This window comes from Dysidea avara, chromosome 1, assembly GCF_963678975.1.
Source record: "Dysidea avara chromosome 1, odDysAvar1.4, whole genome shotgun sequence".
In the NCBI taxonomy this organism is placed as follows: Eukaryota; Metazoa; Porifera; class Demospongiae; order Dictyoceratida; family Dysideidae; genus Dysidea; species Dysidea avara.
In genome coordinates this window covers 6,266,670-6,279,118 of record NC_089272.1, presented here as the reverse complement: position 1 = coordinate 6,279,118, position 12,449 = coordinate 6,266,670, and the positions used below count along the sequence as shown (strand labels likewise).

Genomic DNA, 12,449 nt, shown 5'->3' with positions numbered 1-12,449 from the left:
AGCTGAACACTCTACAAGATGAATTGGTTTGTAGCTAATATTTCTACAGGGTGAATTGATGTAGCTGAACTCTCCACAAGGTGACTTGTTGTGCAGCATCTGGACTCTCTACAATTAGGTTTATTTATTTAAAAACTTTACAGCACAAGTGCTGAAGGTCTGTAGTACACCTGCTTGTTTGAAGATGACACACCACTGTACATTAAGTATGTTTGAAAAATTACATAAAGGAGAAAAATCCATGACAGGACCTGGGCAGTCTCAAACCTGCAGCCATCCAATTTATGCTCTAAGTGACTAGTTTGTAGCTAAATTCTCTACAGCGTGACTTCTAATGTAGCTGAATACTTTACAATGGTGAACTGCTTGTAGCTGATCTCTCTACAGGGTGGCTTGTTGTAGCTGAACCCTCTTAAAGTGACTTGTTTGTACCTGAACTCTCTACAGGGTGATTTCTAATGTAACTGAACTCTTACAGGGTGACTTGTAACATAACTGAACTCTCTACAGAGTGACTTGCAATGTAGCTGAACTCTCTTCAGTAACATAGCTAAACTCTCTACAGGGTGACTTGTAAGCATGGTTGAACTCTCTATACAGTTGACTTGTAACATAGCCCAAATTCTCTGCATGGTGACTTGCCATAATTCTCTAATAGTGACTTATTATTACTCAGATGACTGCTCTGATAGGGTACTATTAGAGTATCTTGATCATACACACTTGTAATCTGGCACCATCCGCCCCTTCGCAAAAAGTAAGAAATACAAATACCAAATCATTTCAAATGGAATTCAATTAGATAGCACATGTAACTCTTGTTACGTCAGATAATTACCTCCAATTTGAACAAAAGCATTATGTTGCAAGGCGATTTTTGTGCAAATGTCATTGGCACACATTAATTGGCTACTGCCAAATCTGGGTGGTAGAAATGATCTAGCATCTGTATTTCACCAGACCTTTATTTTGGTAAAGGGGGTGGGTGGTGCCAAACTAACACACTTGCTACATGCAGCCTTACAGCATAACTAAATCCGATTCATCTAAACCACCGAAAGGCTTTTCTATGATGATTAATCTGCCTATATACTGGTTTTTGGCTCATTCCTTAAAACAGTTTTCCAGGTAGACAAGGCAAGTAATCAACTTTTATTTGCAAAACTTGATTGTTACACACTGTTGGTTTTTGTGCTGTATCTTCATGATCTTTAACTCAATTTCTTCCAACTCACAAAAGGTTGAGGTTCAATAGTTAACCTATCAACATACCAACTTTCAGCTTCTTCCCATAAGTGGTTTTCCCATGGTGCTACTTTTTGTAAACAACTCTGCAACTGTTCAACCAAAATTGGTACCAATATTTGTCCTTAAACCCATAAGTTTTCCAAATTTCAAGGCAATCAGACGACGCATCTGCGTTTTATGACAGCTCTCGGGTGGCTGTGCCTTTTGTGGTTCCGACAAATGCCTGCATCCCTTCTGCACTTTGCTATTCTTTTTATCTTCAATTAAATGGTATGCCAGGAACTATACTAAGACATTAATTTTCTGTATTGACACTTTTGTTGAAGGAGTAAATTTAGATGCCATGAAATTTGAGGCACTTAATGGACTGTACTATCCATGGTAGCATCAGGTAGCAGCTAAGCTGGGCTTATAAAACAAGTGCAAACAGCCACAATACCTTAAACAATCAGTGCCCTTCAGCAATCTAGCTCCGTAGGTATTGTGCATGTTCCCCTTGCTTAATCTACTGTGTAGCTGAGTAGCAAAATCGAAATATTCTAATACAGCAGTTACAACCTTATTTTATAGCTATGCTTTAACAAAAAAAAATTATAAAATGATAAATGAAGTAGGTGTCCAACGATTAGGGACCCGCCGATTATGCTCATTATTTTACCTATTATGCTATGCTGTACTGCTCAAAATTTTGCCTATTATGCTTAAATTAACGCTCAATATTTACCTATTATGCTCAAATTATGCTCATTATTTATACCTCAGTTCCCATGTTTTTCTAGTAAATTTACACTTTATGGAAAATCAGTAAGTTGCTGAAGCACAGACTCTAAATCCTTACTTGTCAAAATGCATGTCACAGAAAAGATTGATATACTCTAATAGAACAGTCAGCTACCTGATTATTACTGAATGTTCTATTAGAGTATATCGATCTTTTTCTGTGATATGTATTTTGATAAGCAAGAATTTATGGTAATCCACAAGTGTTCAGCCTATTATGCTAGCATTATGCTCAATGCTTTCAGGCACCTATTATGCTCATTATTATGCTAGCATAATCGGCGGGTCCCTACCAACGATAAAAGTAGTGAAAGAAGAGATTATGGCAGCCATGAGGGAAATCCCTACTTTGGTATTGAGAAGATGGTGAAAACATGCAATTTAGAGGTTTTCTAACATTGCTAGTGCTAAGTAGGGATTTTCTCTCATACACTGTAGCTACCATCATCTCTTGTTTCACTAGCTTTTATCGCTGAAACCCTACTTCATTTATAAATTAATCACTAATAGTACAACAAGCATGAGGGCCAACTGGGCAAATGGGGGAGGGAGGGAAAACACAAAAAGAATCCTAACAATTTGATAGGCAGTATACACACTTAGTAGGTTTTGAAACTCGAGTTTTAGATGCGAGTGGACAGAATTTAACAACAAAGCAACAATGAAACGACTGCTCTATTAGAATATCCATCATATTACACACCATGCTCATTTCTCTCTTGCAAGTTTCCACTGATCAATGCAAATTATGATACTTACAGTTAGGATTTAGGCCACTTCAACTAAATTTCTTGTTTCTTGGACCCGACCGACTCATAAAATTTGCAAATGAAATGTTTTAAATTTGTTCATTTTAAAGACCACATGTTCGGCACCGACGTATTGTTGGCCATCTATATCTGCTATGCTTGGGGAGAGCTTGGTTATTACAAGAAGAGTTGTAAAAACAGATGTATGAATGGACGTTTGGTGTACTAACTATAACTAATAGTTTGTTATCGAACACCGTAGTTGCACATGTTGCCATAACTTCAGTTAAATTATTACCACTTATTATTATTTTTATTTTATTTATACCTACCTACTGACCCACTTTTCAACTAGTTTCAGTCTGAGAAACAAAAGATTTAGTTGAAGTGGCCTTAGCATACTTAATGCAGCCCAATTTGTATTTCAAAAACCTGATAAGTACATTTTCCCTGTATTTCTAAACCTGCAGGTAGTGGATCAGAATATAATTGCCAATTGGAGTGGCCTTACATACACAGTTGATTAAGTGACTGAGCGTATCTGTGACCAGTCTTGCAATAATATTGTACTGAGTTCATGGCACAAATTAATATTGTAACATCATAGGTTAAAGAGGGCCGCAATGCCATGACAAGGTAACCGTATGCTTCATGGCCACAGTGGATCAGTGTTTTGGCAAACTCAAGTATAAATGTATATCACGTGATCTTCGAAGAGTGTGACTCTGACAAGTTAAAATAACCGGAACTGGAATGGAACAGAATGACCAAACTTTAGTGCACGCTATAGTATAGTCATGTATGCAGCTGTATATGTTAAATTGTACTTTACTACCTCAAGAATTGACTGTGACATGCTGTTTCCTATGAAGATCAAACTACTCTAATAGAGCAATCAACAATTAAGCAGTCACTAACTGTTTTAGCATTATTAGAGTCTCAAGTCAGTAGTAACTGACACATTAAAACTAGCTAGTTATGCCAAAGAACACTTGAATGTGCCCAGTATCGTCTGGCTTTGGCAAACCAATGAACTAGGTGGTTTGAATACTGAGCCCACTATCCAGTTGATTATGCCCAGGAGGGATTATGTATGCCACAATTCACAATAAATTAATAGATTAAGTACAGCATTACGATGAATGTCTAATACAGTAACAACTAATTACTATTTATTCAAGTGAGTTGGAGCCAATAACTTGTGGAAGGAGGTCATTCCATTCTCTTATTGCTCTAGGGAAGTAACTAACTGTTCATGTAGTCATCCACGTGAAGTGGTACCTAGATGTTGTGACAGCAATAGTGGAATTGTTCTTATCCATTGATACTCTTCTTTGAATTATAAGGTTTTCTAGAGGTCCAGAGCTAACATGATCACTATGGCAGGAATTCTATGCATATGCAAGCATTAGTCATACTGTGTGAACACTACAGCTACATTATATGAAATACAGGAATGCAACAATAAAGAACAGGAAGTACTACTACATAACAACTGCTTAGAGAAAAAAATATTACACTGATAGCTGATTGCTCTATTAGAGTAATTCGATCTTCAAACAAGCATCATGTCTATACGCCTCACAGTCAGTCTTGATATATGTAATGTGCAATAAATACACACAGCTACATGAATCACATGGTACAAGGGAGCTAAACAGCAAGCATAATAGTTTGGCCATTCCATTCCATTCTAGTTATTATAACTTGCCTTAAGCTCTTTAATACTAGTACTTTTTTTAAAAATTGTTAGTTTAAAAATAAAGTAGGGATCTATGCAATAAAAAGTAGTGAAACAAGAGATGAATGATGGTATTACAGCATAGCTCGGTGAGAACGTCCCTACTTTGGCACATTACTTTGGCATTAAACAAAATAATTGTCATAGCTAATGTGTCAAAGTAGGAACTTTCCCACTGAGCTTCGCTGTAATACCATCATTTATCTATTGTTTCACTACTTTATTGCATAGATCCCTTATACTTCATTTTTAAATTAACAACAATTTTTTTTAGAATACTAGTTCGTTTAGTTTTTTTGTTGCAGCACAGCTAGCTACAGTATAACTTGTGACTGTTCTATTAGAATATCACACATGATTGTTGTATTAGATTATCTCGAGTTAGCCAAGGAGTGTGCAGCAGCTAGACCAACAAGGGGTGAGGTCATCTTGTTAAGTAGCTAGATTGTTAAGAGGTGTGGCATCTGTATTCTATCGCTATTAGCCCACCTAGATCTTTATTTGATGGGTGTAGTCGCGAATGAGACCCTAATCATGAAGTTGCCATATATCTAGCTAGTATACCTCTTACAGTAGCATCGGGACTAAAACGTTTCTGATACCCAACTCTGAAATGTTCTGTGGCATCTAAATATGCTGCTGAAAGAAAGTAATCATATGGAAAATTAATGCCTCGATATGGTTTTGTTGGATGAAGAAGACAGATTGAAGATAAAAGAAAAGAGAAGGCTCTGGGCCTACACTCGTTGGAACCCTAAAAGGAACATCCCACTGGTGAGTTTGTTATTGTGATACAAAATGGTGGCCGTGTGCCACTTCATTTGGCCTCTAGCCTTGTGACTGTAGTCAGTGAGGCAGCGAGACTAAATTTTGAGTTTTGGTGATTTTTTATGATTTTTAGATAACACAAAATACCTGAGTCATCCATCTACACGAGTATCAAGCAACTAGTTGTATGTTAGGGTTGGTATGCCCCTAGTATTCAACTTTAGGGCAGGTGTCTAGTAGTTGTCCCGAGTGTTCAACTTTAGGGCACGCAAACTAGCATTAAGGTTAGGGTCAGGTTCAGCTTTGATTTCTTCTTCACATTACGTTCTTACTAGCTATATACAGCTTAGACTACTACTTGAGTCACATTTATCAGATAGAAAAGTACAGGAGGTAGGTAGCTAGCAGCGGTAGCACGGTGGTTAGCACACTCACCTAATGCACCAGTAGTCCACGGTTGGAGCCACGGCTGAGTTTTTTGGTTTTTTCGTAACCCTTTTGTCTAAGTTTTATTGTTGGTTCAATAGCTGGTATGACTTGAACCGACTTTCGGTTCAGTATCCACTGCCTTTTAAAATTCTAAATCCAGCCACCTGTAAGTGTTTTGTATTATTTAATGTAAATTATATGGACTATAGTACTATTCCGTAAAAGTGATTTTCATTGGGTAAGATGTCTCTAGGATGATTTTCAAAGGTGGAATTTTGGGCGCCTTGCTTAATTTTTGGGGCAATCCCTACTTCAACGGTACAGTAATACCGTTTGATTAATGCACGCAGTCATAGGTGTAGTAGCAAACGGAGCTCCCTCACTTTATTTCAGAACTTTACCGAGCACTTGCACCTATAAAAGATACTCTAATAAAACAGTCAGTCAGTTCGACCTGCCAGGTCACCACTAGTGGGCATAGGCGGCGGAAAGGGGGGGCTAGGGGGCTGAAGCACCCCCTCGATCTGCTGAGGGGGAGCTTAGCCCCCCTCAGAATGATATCACACCGAAATTATCTTTCTTGGAGTGGGGCTGAAAACCGTGATAAAGATCGAGATACTCTAATAGAGCAGTCACTCTAATAAAGTATTCAGTGTGTAGCGAGCTATGTAAGGATTTTTATGCAGTTTATCAGCTAGAAATGGTAGCTGGTGAGGTGGAAAGCTCTTGTCAGTTGGTTGTGACCTTTTTTTTTTTTTTTTTTGGTCTCACCTTACCAAACTATAGAAATAAGTCTGGGTCAGCCCAGCCCTCCCTCATATCAACTACTTGCTCCGTCGCTGCTAGTAGGCAAACAGTCCATGAAAAGCATATAATTAATTCGCCTAAGGGCCTCGATAATCTATTCAACCCTCAACCTGTACAAGGCGGTCCCCAAAATTTAGCACAGTAGTGACAGTACCTGTAGCGTACTTTGCCCGAATCATGCACTACCAGCACACACCACCTTCTGTTGTCAAACTTCAGATTGCCGTATATAGACAATAAAACAAACACACACAAATTATATCTTCTCCAACCGTCCAAAGTAGGAACGTCCATGGGACCCTCATCCGTGAGCCATTCACGAGCTTGAACGAACGAACGAACGAACATTTATGCACTTGTCAATTTCATGCCCCACCCCCGGGCTTCCCACACCCCAGGTAGGGGTTTGACATTGCTTCTTGTCCCCACCCCTGGGGCAATTGACAGTTGATTCACTGACCGATTTTTGGTAGTTGCATTTCTAAACAATAAAACTCGCTATAATTTTACTAGCTACAGGTGTATACCAGGTTTATTAGCTACTAGTCGCGTGCATGAAACATGCGCTTAGTCAACCTTGAGGTATTGTCAAATCCCCTACTAAGGGGTAGGGACATAGTGGGGATTTGACAGCTGATTTTGCCCCAGTAGTGGGGAATTTGACACCGCGATTTGTCAAATGCCCTGTATTCCCCCACCCTCCCCGGGGGTGGGGCATGAAATTGACAAGTGCATTAGAATACAGGTTTCCTCGGCGACGATGGCTGATGAGTGGGATGAAGTCCGCGAGCAAATAGTTTGTTACGAGCTCCTAAACGATCCGAAGAAACTCCTTGCAACCGCCCTTGTCTGCTATTGCAGTGCTGTTTACAGAACAGCGTGAGTGAGTCACGTGATAAAAGAATCACAGTGTGCAGAAATTCCATCACACTTAACGAAAATGGAGTGGAAAGTGAGCAATTGTAAATTTTTGGATAGAGGTGTAAGCCTGTACATCCAAATCATACACACTAGTCATACACAATTTTTGTTACAATATTACATACACTCCACAGGTCTTACAAGTAACTTTACTATATCAAATTTGGTTGATGTTATGAAGTTACAAGAACAAGCTGAAAAAGTGGACAATGTCAAATGTGGTATATAGTTGTAATGAAGATGGGTCTCCTGAGATTGTAGCCTTCTGTGACAACTGCAAGGAGTTCCTATGTCAGGATTGTGCCAAGTCTCACAAGAGGAACATCATAATTGTGTTTCCCTGGAGGAATTGAAATCTCTCAAATCACCCAGTGCCTTAGAGAAACCAGAATTCAGTAGACAACATCTGGAGAAGGTGAAATTGTTTTGCCTTACATGTCAAGTGTTGATATGCAAAGACTGTGCTCACAAAGATCATTCATACAACTTCATTGACACTGTCTCTAAGGACGAGAGGAATGTTCTTGGTAAAGCTCTGGAATCTTTGAGTGCCAACTTGGAAGCTATCAAATCTAAGCAAGAGACAGTGTTGGGGCACTATACTTTTTAAAAGTAACTCATTACATAATTATTACTTGCTACTGAACTATTAGTTACAGTTACATATTACCCATATAATAAAGCTATAATAATATTACATATTATATTACTTTGTGTCCACAGCCTTAAGCTGTCACATGTGAAACTACCACCCGTTGTTGGACAATGTGCAAATCTTGGTTATAAGTAAGAAGCTGATGAATAAGCTTCATTCAGTAGGCTTGGTTACTTCGTTGTGGCTATGCGTTACTCAGTGAATTACTAATGAGATTAGTAACTTCATTACTTGTCGTTGTAATATTACACTTGTTACAGTAACTTCATTACTTAGGTAATGTGTTATGCTTGAAAGTAAAGGAACTTGAGTTACATTACCAGTTTTTATAGCATATTTCATTATAATTATTACTTTGTTACCACAAAAGTAATAATTATGTAACACATTATCCCCCAACACTGGCAAGACAGAACAAAAACAAAGACACTACGTCACAGTGATGTTGCTAAACTTAAAGAAGTGTAGAACAAGCCATAAAATTGTTATCTGACAGAGCAGAAATGCTTGAAGCAGATATTAAACAAAACTTTCAAATGGTCATTGGTCCACTCCAGACTTACGAAGACACATTAAAGCTTACTGAAGGTCGCATGCAAGAGTGTTTGAAGTTGAGCGACAGTTGTTACAGCAACTATCAGACAGGGAAGTGTTAAGACTAAAACTTCACTTCTCAGTAATGTCAAGGATAACTGAACTGAACGATGCCTACCAAGAGATTTTGAACACTTAGAACATTGATAAGAAAGGACTACCAGAAATGGGCTCCCTTCAACAGTAATGGTTACATGGTGTTCACCAAGGTTTACTGGAGTATATGATACAGTGATTACTCCATTCTGTTTGTGTGTGAGTTGGCATTCTATTAGGTAGTTATTAGCTAAACAGGTTAAGTGTACAACAATGTAGGCATGAGGTACATTGGTAACTGTTTGACCTTTGCTGTCTTTCAGTGTGATAGTGAAATGTGCTTCTTTGCTTTTTGTAAGCTCGCACCATCTGCTACACAGTAAACTGTCCAAAACTCTGAACTCTCCAAATAATGAACAAAATTCTTCTATATCCTTACTACTTGGTAGCTTAAAGTTCTTTATTTTTGGAAGTTCCTCAATTTGGTGACTGACTGACTGGTACCTCTGTATGAAAGCTTTGGCTTAAAATGTCACAAGCTAACAAATTATGGTGAGGAGAAAAAGGTTAGTGAAATGTGGGGACTACAGCTATCAATTTCTTTGGAGACCACATCACAAGCAAAATTAATGTAACATTAGTTCAACTATAACTTCGAGAATGTTATTCCTGAGAGACCAAGTTACGATGCCCCCTGGGGATAGTTTACACAACAGAAGATACTCTACTGGTGGCTGATGGTACTTGACAATTAAAGTTTGGGGGACCAAAAGGCAGTGAAGATGGCCAGTTTATCAAGCCAACAAGAATTGCAGCACACAATATTGTGTGCACCAATAATGTATGTTGTAGATGTACAAGGACACTACATAGTTTTCCTGGGTTGTCTTAATTTGTATTCAGCTGTGTTCAAAGTGTACCATAAGAAGATTACTATAAAGAGCTGCCATTACTATAAAGAGCTGCTATTACTATAAAGAGCTGCTATTACTATAAAGAGCTGCTATTACTTAGTACTGACAATATTGTTGAGCAACATAAACCACCTAATACAGGACACAAAGGAGTCTGAATCCTTGCAAGTGCTAATCAGCCATATTCCTACAATACCACCACAACGTTACAATCATAACATGTTTCCTTGACTACATATTACACCCCCTGTAGGAAAACAGCTCCATTCATTGTATTATGTGTTAGATCAAGGACCTATAGTCTGGGAAAACTGGTCTTATCGAGAAATGCTGGTTTTAAGTGTTTAGTGTGTTGTTAAACTGGAGGTTGACTTTATTAGGCGAATGCCAATAGAAGGGGAGGAAAAGAGGTTTATTACAAAATGAAAGAGGAAAGCAAAGGAATGAATTATGAGCTATTGAGGTCTAACAATCAAAATAATTTACAGTGTAGGTCTCACTAGCACAAAGCTATACAGCCATCCCCAGGTAGGCCAGAGACCTGTTAAGGCCCCTAGCCACTCACCTCTGGGCTTCGGAAATGCAGACCACTCAAGCCTACAGTAGCATGAAATTTGATACATATAGTTCAATTATTCCTGTAGCTTTAATTTGTATTCTTGGTGAAAAGCCAAATCTGCAGTCATGGATGAAAAAACCAGTTTTCCCAGATCCAGTGATATTAAGTCAGGGGCAGTAGAGCAGGCCAAAGAGTGAGAGGGCCAGGCCAGCTGTAAGTTCAAGATCAAAAAAAAAAAAAAGTTTACAACCTCTTGACAATAGCTGCTCTCCACCAATTATTTATAACTACACATACGTAGCTAATTAGCTTGCTACACTGCCTCTCTGAATACTGTGACTGCTCTATTAGAGTATCTCGATCTTTTCTTGCAATCAGTGTCCGATAAAAGTGGGGGGGGGGGGGGGGGGATGGTGGGCCCCCTCGTCTCCACCACCTATGTACTAAGTGTATGTATCACTGTACTATCTATACTGGTGAACATAATGTAAGTTAGTAGTATGCTAGTAGACATGTGATAATGAATATACACAATTTTTTGAATAATGTAAATTTTAGTGGTTTGTGAATAATTTATGATTTGCTTTGTGTTGTATGTCTCCGGTATTTTAAGCATCCATTGTGAGGGTAGTAGGGGGTCAGTGGCTGAGGACATCACACAGAGGAGGCTCCAGCCTCAATCAAAAATGTGAATTCTGCCAGTGATATTCCAAGGACTCATTTATTCCAATATGGCTTCAGAGTAAGTGTGCCTCATCAACTGACCAAACACTTGAGTGACAAGACTAAAAAATGGATACAGTGGAACCCCTGACATCTTACATCTTAGTAGAACCATTTTGAAGTGTTTTGATTTCTAAATGTGTCCATTTGATCTGAACATTTCTGTGTGAATAACAGAACATTAATGATTACAATACAGTCTGTTTGAAAGAAAATTTGTATTCACGTATAAAATGATCATCTCTCAAAACCAGCAAAACTTAATAAAAGTTTAACAAAGGTGACCATAATGAAACTCTCAAAACAAATTTCATGTGTTCACATGGTACCTGGTAACATTTTGTATGTAAGACCTTTAGTGAAGTTAAGATACAAGTACGTATCATTTGATAGTCACCCTTGAGTTTTATGTGCTACCAACACAAAATGTGACCAGATTTTACAAAACTGATCCAAATCGCACATCAGGCAAAATCAAACTATTACTACCAGTGGATAGCTACACTATTGCACTACTAGTTTTGACCCTCAGTACTACTATATACTTGAGGCTGATTTTAACAGACGTCTTTTCTAGGTGGTGTGGAGAGCTTGAATGGTGGTTTCTGGCCTTGTGGTGGGCTTGGCTTGGCAAGAACCAGTAGTTTACTGCTGATAATATTGGCCATACATTTTTTTTTCTGTTGATTTTGCTACATATCAGCCACTAAGAAACCAGCAAGCCTTGTAATCTCGTGTCTGGACTCCAATTGTGGTCTGCCTCCATTGTGAAGCCTCTTACCCACCCCGCCACCCCTTTGTGAACACTCGTAATACTACTTCGCTCGTCCAACTGTTCAGATTTTCTGATTTTCTATCTTATTTGGGGGGAAACTCTACAAGCAACTACAAGTACTAGAAAGGTAATAGGTTGGTGCATCTCATACGTAAATTTCATATACGTGTTGCTATCCTTGGTGAGTTATACTGACTTGAATTCTTTAAAATCATTTATCTCGAAACTTCCAATATGCGATTTCAATCATTTTTCCAAAATCTAGTCACAAATAATCATCCTGGGATTGATAGTTTTATGCACATCCTATTTAATGCTCACTAAAAATTCTACAAGGAATAAAGATTACTGTATTATCGTTTATGGAAGACTGCTTTCACCTATTTGTTTATTCTGCTATCTTGTATACTGGCTGGTCACATGACATATCAGAGTCAGTTGGTTATGAAAAAAATAAAAAACAACTAATAACCACTGGCCTGTTAATTGGTTTATCCGGTAAGGTTTCACAGCAGACTGCACTAGCTATTATCAAGAGTTCATAATATTTGTATGGGAATACAAATATTATGAACTCTTGCTATGATATAGCCATTAATGGGTTAATACCTGTCCTATACCTCCTCTGCATAAAGTTGCAGAAAATGTCATTCAATTCAGTTAACTGGACAACCGCCAGTTACGATCTGCTCATTAACCAGTTATGATATTCTGCCAGTTTCACAGCTCTACGTCATATGGAGACATGGT

General features: G+C 38.3%; 2 protein-coding genes across 35 annotated transcripts in view; one reads left to right on the top strand and one right to left on the bottom strand.

Moving 5' to 3' along the window:
- LOC136254412 (N-alpha-acetyltransferase 50-like) overlaps nt 1-12,449 on the bottom strand; it is an 854,489-nt gene that overhangs the window by 415,277 nt on the left and 426,763 nt on the right. For 22 of the 34 annotated variants that reach the window (XM_066047227.1, XM_066047241.1, XM_066047283.1 and 19 more), the window contains one exon: nt 10,688-11,086. The exons of 8 other annotated variants lie outside the window; for them this stretch is intronic. The gene's annotated coding sequence lies outside the window, so the exon portion shown is untranslated. Of the gene's footprint in view, nt 1-10,687; nt 11,087-12,449 lie in introns of those variants that run through there. 4 more of the 34 variants (XM_066047198.1, XM_066047121.1, XM_066047191.1 and 1 more) reach the window with 2 other exon arrangements.
- On the top strand, nt 7,283-8,053 carry LOC136236111 (tripartite motif-containing protein 54-like). Its single transcript, XM_066026549.1, has 4 exons — nt 7,283-7,318; nt 7,396-7,474; nt 7,578-7,664; nt 7,740-8,053. The coding sequence occupies exons 1-4, from the start codon at nt 7,283-7,285 to the stop codon at nt 8,051-8,053; spliced, it is 516 nt and encodes a 171-aa protein (XP_065882621.1).